Genomic DNA, 13,828 nt, shown 5'->3' on the forward strand with positions numbered 1-13,828 from the left:
CTAAAGCTTGAGCAATTTATAGGTCCATTATTTCATCTAATTCTTCCAATTTATTATAATCATCACACTAAGGATAAGAAAATTACAGTTCAGAGATAAGTCATTTGCCAAGGTCACACAGTTACTAAGTGACAGAGCTGGGTTTCAAGTGCAGATTGTTCAGGTTCCAGAGACCGCTTTCTTAACCACTATACCACAGTGAGCCTCCTTCCTCACTGTGATGTCAGTGATACTCAGATTCTGACTAGACGTACCTCTCCCATGAGCCTTCTTTTGGAAATGAAATCTTTAAAGGGTCCCAAATAGGTAAGGTGAAAAAATAGTAGTAATACTCCAGAAAGTGACAAAAACCTGTAAAGATTTCTAGCAGTTTTCCTTTTGTCATCTGTAGCAGTTTGATATTACTGATGAATTCCTCTGGGCATATGAGATTACATTGGATTCAGAGGTTTAATCAAGTAAACCTCTTGTGTCAGTAGGGTGTTGACTCCTTGCCCCTTGGTGGGTAGGGACTCACAGATAAAAGACAGGGCAAAGGACAGAGTTGAGGGCTTTTGATGTTGGAGGTTTGATGCTGGAGTTTGATGCTGAAGCCTGAAGCTGGAACCCTGGGAAGTAGGCTCACAGAGGAAAAAGAATCAAGTCCCAGGAAGAAGCAAGCCCTTGGAAGAGAGGAACCCAGGAAGCCTGAACCCTCGCATATATCGGCAGCAATCTTGCTCCAACACATGAAAATAGACTGTGGTGAGGGAAGTAACTTATGCTTTATGGCCTGGTATCTGTAAGCTCTTATCCCAAATAAACACCCTGTATAAAAAACTAACCAATTTCTGGTATTTTGCATCAGCACCCCTTTGGCTGATGATGGTTAGTCAACATATCATTGGCAGAAGTTGGGCTTAGCAGATTTGTTAACATCACTAAGTCTTGAGATTGGCGGTAGTTGGAGAATGAGGAGTTGGAGAAACAGGGAAGACTGAGAAAATGACAGAGGGGCAGGGTGATAGAGATCTTTAAGACAGACCTTGACAAGGTCTCTAAGGGCAGGCTCTTCTGTCTTTCTTGGCTTAATCATCTACCTACTTATCTCAAGTACTTACATTTAGTGCTAAACAGTCCCACAGCACTCTGTTAGACTTAATACCTGGTATTCCTTTCTGGCAATCACTATCAGTAAAATGAATTAGACACTGGGAAGAAATGGGGGAGTGGGGAGGAGTAGTGAATCTTTCAAATCACTTGCTTCTAAAATAAGCTCTAGTTATTCAATCAGTATCAACTTAGGACCTAATGTGTGTAAGATGTTCACTGTGAAAGGATGTATAATAACTCTGGACTGAATTTGATACAGTTTTTTATTTTTAAGACATTTATGCTTGAGAAGGGAAGAACATACAAAAACATAAATAAGTATGATAAAGAGAAAGCAATAATGTGTGTGAAAGTCTAAAAAGAACAAGTCACATTCAGTCAGTAAACTTAAGGGAAAGCTTTGGGAAATGACGGCATTTGAGAAAGTGTAGGTAGATTTTTTTATCAACAGAAAAAGGGGGATAGAACGGCAAGTGAAACCCACAGGTCTAAACTGTACACTTGGCTTAGCTTTATAGATGAAGTGGAAGTAATCCAAAGTTACTCACTAAAATGTACTGTAAAAAATATATATGCCATAAGAATGTAAACTATTTTATTAAGGGAAAATATATGCACATGTGTCATCATTAACATTTAGACATTTCTTTGCATTTCAAATACTGATCTTCTGCTTACCTGTGTAAAGGCCAAAATGGTTTGTTTCCATCATTGCCAAACCTCAAACAATTGCCATCTATCCTACAGTATTATTTTTAGAAGTGATACTAAGGCTCAAAACTCTGAGTTTTGTTTAAAGCCTTTGAAAACCTATCAACTTCTCCATTCTATGAAAACTTTGGCCTTTGTAACTAAGAAACCTATTTGTTATTGTTGTTCATTCACATTTACTTACTTTTTCTCAATGCAAACTCTTCATCAGAAGGTTTCCGTTCAGGTTTGCGCTTAGGTAGCAGTTTTTTCATGGTCTTGGGACTCTTACTAAGATCCTAAAGAAATAAGAAGGAAAAAGAAGACTGCTGAAATACTCCAAAGCCAATAATTTTTACTGGTGTATCATAAGGACTGCTGTTAAGTTGTAAAATATTAAAGTACTATAGCCACTGTTAGGTGCTTCCTACTTTTCTCATTATAATTTGATTTTCTGTTGTCAGCTGCTGAACATTAAAACAAATAAGCTATTTTCAGCTTTAGTCATTGATTAATATTTCTTCTTGACTCTGACAAAAACAGACTTACTTGTGTTACATGGATCCCATTAGCACTATAAAAACAAGGTTGTGTTGGCTGGCAGAATTTGGATGGAAGAAAAAACTGACATGGCATAATGTATGCACAAAGAGATCCATACCTACTCCCAGGGGGCACAGAAGGTCTATTAATTTTGGAGTTGTGGAACCATCTGATACATCTAAGTAAAAACAGATGAGGAAACTAAAGCTATTTTTAAAGGAAAGTAAAAACTGATTCCTTCAAGAAAATATGTGAAGCCTCAAAGGAGAAGAAGAGGAAATAAGTCATCGGTTCATTGCCTTTGAGAGCAGAGGAATAAAGCAATAGAAAATTGGCACTGGTTGCTTATGTATGGCATGTACATGCAAATTTAGAGCTATGTTTAAAAATATAATGATCTACCCCTTATCTTTGTAACACAAGATATCTCTGTAAAAAGTGCAGAAGAGAAAAGAATAAAACTAAATGAGCAAGACAAAGTCTAATTGGTGGAGGGAGGAAAAGGGGAGTTGTGAAGTTTCAACTGTCATGCATATATTAAACATTGATATAAAAAAAGACTAACTTCTGCATCATTCAAATTATATAAATGGTTCAAGATTCAGAAGGTGAGATGCACTGTAGGATGAACCAAACTGGAAGCACAGAGTGAACAAAGTCTGATATTTAAAGTTATCTCTTAGAAATTTTTCTCTGTAGAAATAAAATAAATATATTTTAAGAACTCTTAGAAATGCAGCAGAAATCAGTTCCAGAAGAAATACATACAATATGTTCTCTCTTGCTGGAAAGCCTAAAAATAAAATTAGCTTCCCTAATTCAAGACTAACAGAGATAAATACTTGCTATGAATAAATTAATGCCCTTCTGTCTGATTAAAATGTAATCTTAAAAGTATTCAGTTACACTGGACAATTATAGAGTATGAAACCATTTTACCAAAATGGGAGTCCAGCAAAAACAATTAGACAGATTTATAAAAAATCAAAATTTTTATGCAGTTCTTAATACCTTCTCCCTACTCTACTTCTTTGCTTTTTGTTATTTTGTTTTTAAACTTCTTGCTACCTCACTTCCTTGATATAAGCTTAACAGTTTTACCCCAATTTTCTGCCCCAGTAATTAAATCTCCACATTTTTTTTTTGCCTACACGTTACTTTTCCTTTGTACTGTCAGCAATAAACTATATGATAAAGGAACATCAATATTCTCTAAGTAACTGCCTATCATAAAACATTCTTGACAGGGCTATGTGGCTACCAGCAAGATACAGATCATAAAAACCGAAATTCATTGGAAACAGAAAATTGTAAAAAATTGATTATAATTTCTTATATAGTACTTTTCCATGTATCTTAACCTAATTAGTGCTGCTAGCAAATATGGAAGGTCTGCTCTGGTTTCTTTTGCATATATGGTCCCCAACTGGACAAAGAGTCTTGATACCAGACAACAATGTTTCAACACACTCATCACTTCCTCAAATGGAGACATGACATATCTATTCAATAAAAATCTCTCAAAATACATTTTTTAAGACATTTCCTTTCATCTTCAAAAGCAGATTTAAGTATAAGTGTATGAAACTGTTAATAACTGCATAAAGTATAAATAAAATACTGAATCAGAATGGAGAAGAGCAAGAAGAGTGTGTTATAATTCCTTACACATCAAAGGGGAGAGTTGCTTTTTCTTTTTCCTTTCCATTTTTATTTGTAAAATGCTTTCTTCAACTTAAGTAGCTTCTAGTGACAACATGTAGAGTTCCAGGACAGGAAAATCTGAACTTAAAGAAAGGATCAAAAGGGACAACAGAATAGCATGCAGAAACAAAGTGATACCCTTCACCAACTGGAAGTACAAAATAAGTTCAGGCTTAGCAAGAGGCAAAGAGGAAGCCCTGTGAAGTTTCTTCTAGTTCCTTTGTTCTTCTTGCTCCTCAGAGATCAGCAGGAATTAAGGAAGGCCCTCAGAAGCAGCACTCAGGTGAGTACCGGGTTCTCCTGCATTAAAGATCCTTCTGTGAAAGTTCACAGAAAGGATCCAATCTTACACACACCTTTTCCATACTGTGGGTCTCTCAGGCCCCTTAAGCAGCAGAAGGGGAGGAAAAATAAAAGAATGAAGCAGACCCTTCTGCACAGTTCTGCGGAAGCTAATCTGTATTTTTTAAGTCACAGAGAGAAATATTTGATTGCCAATATTTCTATTTCATTGAAATGGAAAAAAAATGGGATGAAGTATAGTATGACCAATTAACACACCCAGATTTCAAGTTATGCTTATTTCTGTTATGCCATACTTTTTACTGTGGCTATTTGAATGGCCAAAAGACCTCACCTCTTTGTAACAGAGAGCAGCTGAAGGCCGTAGAGGAGGTGCAGGTCGCAGGCAGCTCAGGCTCCAAGGTTTGGGAGTTTTAGGAGGCTCCAATGGTCCCCAGTTAATGGTGGTATGTGGAGTCCCATGATGTGAAGGGTGTGGGAGCGTGTGGTATGCAGGAGTCAGTGGCACTGGCTTGCTGTCTGAATGTTTGCTGGATGGAGTGATTGGATGGGAAGGAAGCTGCCAAGTGCACAGAAGTTTGGAAAAAGAGAAGAAACAAAACATAAGACACTAGTGCATTTACTGTAGGAGGAACCTTGATCAAATAGATTTAATTCAGTCTTTAAAAAAATACTCCCAATAAAATAACCCCCAAATTATTATCAAATCTTTTGACCTCTGAATACAAACAACCAGTTTCTTGGGCCAAATGCAGTCAACTGTGACATACCTGGCCTAAGAACAGAGTTCCTTGCATTGCTTCTATCAGTAACGAGCAGCACTAAACTGAATACCCAAAATCCTGAATAGTCTACAAACTACCTCTGTATTTGCCATGGGAATAACACTTGGAAAAAAGTATTTCAACTGGTTTAAAAATCAGTATTTTATAAAAGAACAGGCATTCCTTTATTGGGAGGAGAGTAATTTTTCTCCCAAGACACTTACTATGCATTGGTCTAAAAAGTGGCCTGGCCCCTTTTTAAAAAAGGTTTTACTGGCACACAGCCACACCCAATCCTTTACTATAATCTGTGGCTGCTTCCACATTACAACCACAAAGTACAATTGCAGAAACTACATGGTCCATCAGCCAAAATTATTTATTTGTCTCTCTACAGAAAAAGTTGGCCATTCCCTGGATAGAACAAGTTATTTTCTTGGAAAATTCCACTTAATCAAAACAAAGTTATTGAAAATCCAATTTCTCAGAGGAACAAGTTGTTGATTGGGTTTATATTCCTGGAACACCCCAAAATATTCCAGCACACTAACAGTTAAAAGAGACAATGTAAAATAAAACAAATAAGTGACACGTAAAATTAGCTAATAAACTCAAATTAGCCAATAGTAAGGTGCATTTAATGGGAAAAATGAAGAGTTATGTGAACTGACCAAATGAGGTAAGGTCCATTGGAAAGAACTAAACAATATTTGAAATACATGGCTAGAAGGAAGCCCATACAATGGCTAATACCATGGTATTCAAGAATGTGAGCATTTTTCTACAAAGGCTACAATAATCACATACAGGTCCTTGGTAGAAAAGGAAGGGTGTGTGTGAGACTCATAATGTGCTACAACAACCACAACAAAATAATTTTCAAATAATTCACAGAAAGATGAAATTATGCAAAACACCCGTTAGCAATAATGTCATAATAAGTAATATTTGCTGAAAAAGTCAAAAAAGGTTGTTTTATGCTAAAATTAGAATATTATTCACAGTGGATAGTCAGAGCACAAGGACAATCCATAGTTCCCCAAAGAAAAACTCCCTAGGGAAAACGTAGAACATTTCAAAAGTCTATATACGATTTTTATATAGCAGGGACTTAACCTCCTGTTGAAGGAAAGCCTGCTATGCCACTAAGTAACATGAAAAGAAATACTGAAGTACAAAGGTCCAAATATAGAGCAAAGTTTTACTAGATATAAAATTTTATAAACTTTAGCTTCAGGCTATTATTGAGAATCTGAATGAAAAGAGCAGTTCTATTTTTCTTTATAAATACACACATAAAATATATATGTCTTTAGAATAAATTTAGTTCTATGAAAGCTAAGTATATTTAAAAGGAAGGAGAAGGTACAAATGGCAGAGCCATTCTAAATGAAATGCTAGCTAAAGCAAGTGAGTAGTTTTAACCTTCAAACTGTTGAATGAAATAAGAGTGGCAGAATGAAACTGATCAAATTGTTACATCATAGCAACCTTTCCTGAGCGAAAAATTTTTGCTTTTAGCATTATCTTTTATTATTTTTAGAGCAGCTGTAGGTTTAAAGAAAAATAATGCAGAAAGAACAGAGTTCCTGTATAACTCTTTACCCCCATTGGACTAAAACTTTTAATTTGAAGGATAATAAATGGAAAATGAACTTACATGTAGAAAACATCCTCATAAAGACCAAAAAAACTTTATAAGGACATGAAACAAATCTACAAACTAAAAATGTTTCTGTAATCACGGTTCATTTTTTAAAAAGGCTTCTACCATTTTTAAACTATTATGTGATAAATATGATCAACTATTAAAATAATACCAATATCTTAAGCATAAAACACCAGAGAGGTTTTAAACCCTGGAAATTTGGTGTTAATCTATTTTGAAATGTTTTAAGTATCTAAAAAACCAGAAACCTATTGAACTTGTCTAAGTAGAAGATAAATTTCTTAAAATCAAAATGAGTCAAAAATTACATTTTAATGCTATCAACATGAATCTGACTCATTTTAATCATCTTAATCATCTATTTTGTGTTGTCTTTTATGAAACATACAAATACAGTTAAAATGTTCAGAAAAAATAATCTCTGGACTAGTGGCTCTTTGGTAGTTTAGCAGAAAACTTTCTCAAATTAGTCTTTTAGATTGATTCTTACAAGAGAAGTCATTTCCTATCCAAGTTTCGTTGAACTGTGAATACACACACTATTAGGACTGTTTCACAATAATGATCATTGAGAAACTATTCACTATTAGAGGGATATGAAGTAAATATTTTGCATTGTTAATCCACATATTAAATCTGCTCTAAAGTACATGATCATTTCCTGTCAAATCCACCAAAAGCTGATATTGTCTGGAGTTTGGAAGAAGGAACAGCACGTGAGTCCTTACGGTATGCGATGGCACAGAATGAGGCTTAATAGTGGGGTTTCCAATTGATGTGACTTTAGTTTGCTTCTGTAGATGATCCACCCATTCATGCAGATCCTGCTGGTTATTGCATGACACTAATATTCGCTCAATCATGTTCCCTAGAAGAGAGAACAAATAATAGGCTAAAATGGAAAAACAGGTCAAAATGCATACATGTATATACATACACACACAGACAGAATATAATTCAACAATGCTTAAATATCAGCTCTCTGAAATACTTAAGAATCTGAAAACAAATGAATCTAGCTCTCAACACAGTGATAGATAGCATTTACAAAAGTTGTGCCTATCACCTGATATTTCAAATGCATTTTTATGATTTTCACTGTCCTCAAGCTTTGTGATTGTCATTCCTGTCGTTGGAAGCTTTCCCTAAAAAAGAATCCCCCCCCAAAAAAAAACAATTAGTGCTTTTCTAGTAAAGAAGGTATGCCATTAAAATAAATATTATATGATTTTTAGAAATGGCAGAGAAACTGTATTCTTTTCTTTGTATCAGATGCACGTATAATATAGAAATCTCTATCTGAAACAAGAAATCATAAGACTATAGTCAAGAAATTGAACCAGTCAAAAGGTACAAAACAAAGAGCAAACCAGAACAAAAATAAACTTCTGATCAGTTACCTTAAACATAAACACTGGGAGGCAAAAATATTATTAAAAAAACAAAAAAAACAAAAAAAACTAAAGCCTACATCAACTATTTGAAGCACATATTTGCCTCATAAAGGAATAAAAAGGAAGTTCTAAGCTTGAAGGCAACAGTTTAGGTGGGAAATTAAGGCAATATCAGGAAATGTATAAAAGTTATACTTCATAGTCCACAAAATGGAAATAACTAGCTGTGCTAAATATTACAGATAATGCAAAAAAAAATGGCAGGCAACAAAGTCTTCTCTGAAAAAGGAAGAAATCTTTAATTGATACCTGGAATAGAAAATGTCAATGGAAAGATTGCAGAGAAGGTAATAATTAAAACAAAATAGAACTAAAAAACAAAATAAATTAGGCCAGTTCATCTCAACTCTGATACAATGGTGGCCAACCAAGTCTTTAAGGAGAAAACTACAGGTTTTTTGGACGAAGTTGCCTGTAGAATAGTCAGGTGAGAAAAAGGATTCTATATCAACAAAACCTCCTAAAGAATAGTCCCCAGCTGGGTAAAGGGTGCTCCTGACACCTAGTGAGGAGAGGCCAGGGATATTGCTGAACATCCTACAGTGAATGGACAGGACAGCCCCCATGCCCCAGTCTAAGGAATTATCAAGCCCAAAATCTCAACAGTGCCAAGGTTAAAAAATCATGTCCTAAAAAGTATGATAGGTAGAACACTAGACATGTGGAATTACCAGTGCTTGATACCTCTGTATTCAAGTATATTTGGAAAATATATATAGTATATCCATTTCCATGATTCATAATGCACGTAAGTCTCTTAATAGCTTTGAGAACTCCTACAGAAAATAAACTGTATCTGTATTTAAGCTGGCATAAACCTTAAAATCATTAATGTATAATATATAATATATTGTTATTGTTGATGTATTTTAAATTTTTGGATTTAACTCAAAGCCAGTGGTTGGAATTAATTCAAAGCCAGTGTTCAAAGTAATATACTTTAGAGTAAAAATGCATATTGATGAAAAATAGGTCTATTGGTGGAATGAGGTTTTCAGTGGCATTTCAATACCAGCATCAAGGGCAAATCCCAAACATCTACTATCCTTGTATGTTTATCCCAAATGGTAATCTCTTTTCCCTTGAGTTAGAAGACAGCAGGACCCTTTTTTCTGGCAACCCACTGAGACACTCCTTTGGTAGGTTAAAGCCTAAAGAAAGGAAGAGACTCTTAGGCCATAAAATACTAAGCTAGATGGTGCTAAATGAAAAGGATTTATATTTAGGTTTTTCAGGGTAATTTAACAAAGAGGTAACTACAAGTTTTGGTAAAAAACCCTGTAGCAGCCTTACAAATTGTGTCATCATTTTTCTGAATATGCCCACATATATTTACTATATAAATTTTAGAAATGCTCCTTTTACAATGACAACCCCTAATTGGATAGCGACCAAAGTTTTTTTGGAGGTACAATCCAGCTATGCCTAGTTCTTTCTCAGTATTGACTTCTTCTTATTGGGGACAAAGCAAAACAACATACCATGTTCTTCAGAAATGTGAATCAAAGAAAACAAATGTGAATCAAAGAATTCTGTAAAGGTATTACTAGTGAGTGACTTAAAAAACTGATGGGCAGGGTATAAACTTCAATAACTTCACAGAAAAAAAGGCAATGAAAGCTTACAAGGAGCATCTACTAGACACACAGAAAAAAAATTTAAACTACATAAGACCACCATCATAAATCTGTGTAGAAATTACAAATCAGTCTAACTCTGATACACTGGGGAACACACATTCCAAGGTAAGGCTCCACTGACAGGGTGCAGAATTGCTGAGATTTTTTGCCTTGCCTTTAGTATCTAGATGTCTCCAGAGCGCTCAGGAGCACCCCTGCTTGAGACACTGTTTACCGTGGCAGTCAACGAGATCCTCCTGAGACATGCATAAGCATAACCTCTGGAATGACCTCATAACTCATTCTGAAATCTCTTAGCCATAAACACTCATTTGTATTTAATAATTCCCCATTTTAGTCAAGATCTTTTTCCAAATGCATTGCTAGATGGTGCATGGTAATAATTCCTCAGTGTCAGGGAGACTCATTCCCAGGAGTCATGTCCCAGGCCAGGGGGAATGTAGTGTGTTTATATGCTAAGTTCAGCTTAGACAGAAGCCAAATTTGAGCAACAAGGAGGCTTTCAGGAGGTAACTCTTAGGCCATATGAAATACTAGGCTAAGTTTCAATTTCACAAGAACAATGTTCATAAGTACAATCATTAATATGAAGGACCTGGTGTATTGGCCTGTCCTCCTTCACTAGGCACTTCCCATGTACTCGGGGGATTCTTGCCGCTCTATTAAAGAATATAGCAGGACTTCTCAGTATGGGAATTCAATATTCTTTCAATTATTGTGTGGGTCTCCACTGACCGAGACAACACCCCATGACCGCTTGAACATATTCATTTTCCATAAAGGCATGCCTTAAGTGTACCCCGCCCTACACATTTCCCCATTACTGACACCTTCATACCAGTGATCCTCCCTTGCCACAGCTGTGAACCTTCTGCAATCCAAAACCTCCCCCAAAACAAAGCAAAACAATTAAATAAGAATAAAATAATATAATAATAAAATACCAAAACACAAAAAATTAAAATGTAAAATTAGCACCATATATATGTCTCAAAGACTTAAATCTTCAGTCTGTTCATATGTCGGCTGAGCCCTGAATTTCAGCAGAATTGCAACACGTACTCTCCATTTCATCGGACTCACCCAGGACAACTAACAAAAGGATGACAATGGTAAAGGCCCATCTCTAAAAAACAAAGAGTACCTACAACTGCCAGCAAGACAGTTTCATCCATCTACCCGATGGGATATAAGCCCCCTCTCAATCAGAAACAGAGCGGGCATCACCATCCTGTAGTCCTCAAGACTGAGGAATGAACAAACATAAGAGGGGATGCAAATATGCACTAAAGTAGACTTATTATTATTCTACCAATGAAAGAACATAACATTGACATAAAGGCAGTGGTCACCAGAGGGTCTGAGGGAAAGAAGAAGGAAGAATAGACATTAACACAGGACATTTGGGGGGGACAATGGAATTGTCTGAAATGATATTGCAATGACGGATACAGGCCATTATATATTTTGTCAAAACCTATAAAAATGTGCAGTGCAAAGTGAAAACTATAATGTACAGTACTGACAATGGTTATTAACAATGCTTCAGTATGTGTTCATCAATTTTAACAAATGTACCACAGTAATGAAAGATGTTTTTAATGGGGAAGAATGTTGGGGTGGGGGGGAGTAATATGGGAATCCCCCTACATTTTCAATGTTATCATTTATGTAATCTAAAGCTCCTTTAAAAATAAAATAAATTTTTAAAAAAATTGCATTGAAGCCATGGAAAAGTATGGAGAAACCTCAAATGCATATTTCTAAGGGAAAGGAGCCAGTCTAGAAAAGCCTACATACTCTCTAATTCCAAGTATGTATGACATTCTGGAAAAGGCAATACTAAAGAATCAGTAAAAATGTTCAATGGTGGGAAATGGACTTGGCCCATTGGTTAGGGCATCCGTCTACCACATGGGAGGTCCGCGGTTCAAACCCCGGGCCTCCTTGACCCGTGTGCAGCTGGCCCATGCGCAGTGCTGATGTGCTCAAGGAATGCCCTGCCATGCAGGGGTGTCCCCCGGGTAGGGAGCCCCACTCACAAGGAGTGCGCCCCGTAAGGAGAGCCGCCCAGCGTGAAAGAAAGTGCAGCCTGCCCAGGAATGGCGCCGCCCACACTTCCCGTGCCCCGTGCCGCTGACAACAACAGAAGTGGACAAAGAAACAAGAGGCAGCAAATAGACACAGAGAACAGACAACCGGGGGGCGGGGGGCGGGGGGGATTAAATAAATAAAAAATCTTAAAAAAAAAAAAAAGTTCAATGGTTGCCAGGGTTTCAGGGAGAGGGAGGGAAGGCTGAATTGGTGGAACACTGGCATTTTTAGCTGAGTAAAACTATTCTGTGTGGTACTATAATAGACACTTGACCTTTTACATTTGTAAAAACTTCAAAGAACTACACAACACAGAGACTACACTATCATGTAATCTGTGGAATTCAGTTGATAAAAATGCACCAATATTGGTTCATCAACTCTAAAAAATGTGCCACACTAATGTAAAATGCTAATAAAAAGAGACCTGTGTATAGAGAGTGTGGAGAGGGGATGTTGGTGGTAACTGTACTTTCTGCACAATTTTCTGACAGCCTTAAAAGTGCTCTTTAAAATAAATTCTCTTGTAGGAAACTATAATGCAGTTTACGGGGTCCTGATGGGTATAGGGCGTGGGAAATACTAAATTGTTATACAACTACTCTTTGGTGTGACAGAAAAATTTGGGTGGTGGATAGCAGTGAAAATATTTTGAATGTAATTAAAATCACTGTATTGTATATTGGAAAGTGGTTAAAATGGAACATTTTGGCTTGTATACATGTTAGCAGAATAATTTTTTAAAATTACAGAACAGTACAACAAAAACTGTGAACCCTAATGTAACCTATGGACTATCACTAACTGTATAATTCTAATAACAATGTTTCATCAATTTTAACAAAATTACCATATTAATGCAAAGTGTCAACAATGGGGAAAACTGCATGTATGAGATGGGTATATGGGACTTCTGTACTTTATTCATGATTTTTCAGTATATCTAAAACTTCTCTAATAAAATAATTCCAATAAAGTCTATTAAAAATGCAAAAAAAAAATAAATAAATCAGTGTAGAAAAACAGAAAAGATCAAAGCCTTGTATTTTCTTCCTAAATCAGCTGTCACATTTTCTCAAAGTAGTGAAATGATTTTTTAAAAATTAGTTTAAATGATCATTCATTACTATTTACATCAAGTTATAGCTGCCTAATATATTTGTGTAGTGCTATATCATTTACAAAACATCTTAGCTTACACTGTCCACTTAACCCACCCAAAAAGGCTGTTAGATCCATTTTGCAAAATAGGATATTAAGTCTCTGAGAAGTTAAGCACTTTACAAGAGACGACTTAAGTCAGTGGCAGAGATAAACTTGCATCACAGTAATTGTGTCCTTATGAGCAAGCTAAACAAACTACACTTCTTTCCATCTTTATGCTTAGAATCAAGACAAGAATGCGTTTGAAGTCATACCAATACAAATGGAACTGTGCGTACATATTTGACTATGTAGCATTAAACACAACACATACATACATATAGTATTTAACCAATAATTCAATCTGAAAGTGAATGTCAGATTCACAATAAACAATAAAGAACAATTTTAAAATGTGTTTTACCTGATAGATAAAACCACTCATCCTAGGACTCGCAGACAACATTAGCAAAATATTTGGGAAGAGTAGAAGATATCTTTCATTTTTTTCCTAATTTAAAAAACAAATGAATCCAAATAAGTTTTAAAATAACATATACTTACAGACGTGAGCACCAATACTTCCTTTATCCTAGATGCTATGAGATATTACATATTATTTATTTCCTGTTTAGGTATTTCCCTCTACCAAATTTTATTAGCTCAATGAAATAGAAAGAAAATTATGATAAAGTCTATGTTAAATATTAACATATGATTTAGAAAGACTTT

The 13,828-nt window shown here is 35.7% G+C and overlaps 1 protein-coding gene across 6 annotated transcripts in view; it reads right to left on the reverse strand.

The window, feature by feature from the left end:
* Positions 1 to 13,828, reverse strand: part of ARHGEF7 (Rho guanine nucleotide exchange factor 7) — a 242,324-nt gene that overhangs the window by 21,548 nt on the left and 206,948 nt on the right. For all 6 annotated transcript variants that reach the window (XM_004447006.5, XM_004447005.5, XM_058276418.2 and 3 more), the window contains 5 exons: positions 13,521 to 13,607; positions 7,832 to 7,910; positions 7,494 to 7,633; positions 4,667 to 4,891; positions 1,988 to 2,081 (listed from right to left, as the gene is read on the reverse strand). In XM_004447006.5, the coding sequence (XP_004447063.1) occupies positions 1,988 to 2,081; positions 4,667 to 4,891; positions 7,494 to 7,633; positions 7,832 to 7,910; positions 13,521 to 13,607 (625 nt within the window). The remainder of the gene's footprint in view (positions 1 to 1,987; positions 2,082 to 4,666; positions 4,892 to 7,493; positions 7,634 to 7,831; positions 7,911 to 13,520; positions 13,608 to 13,828) is intronic.

The sequence above is a fragment of the Dasypus novemcinctus genome, chromosome 15 (genome assembly GCF_030445035.2).
Source record: "Dasypus novemcinctus isolate mDasNov1 chromosome 15, mDasNov1.1.hap2, whole genome shotgun sequence".
Lineage (NCBI taxonomy): Eukaryota > Metazoa > Chordata > Mammalia > Cingulata > Dasypodidae > Dasypus > Dasypus novemcinctus.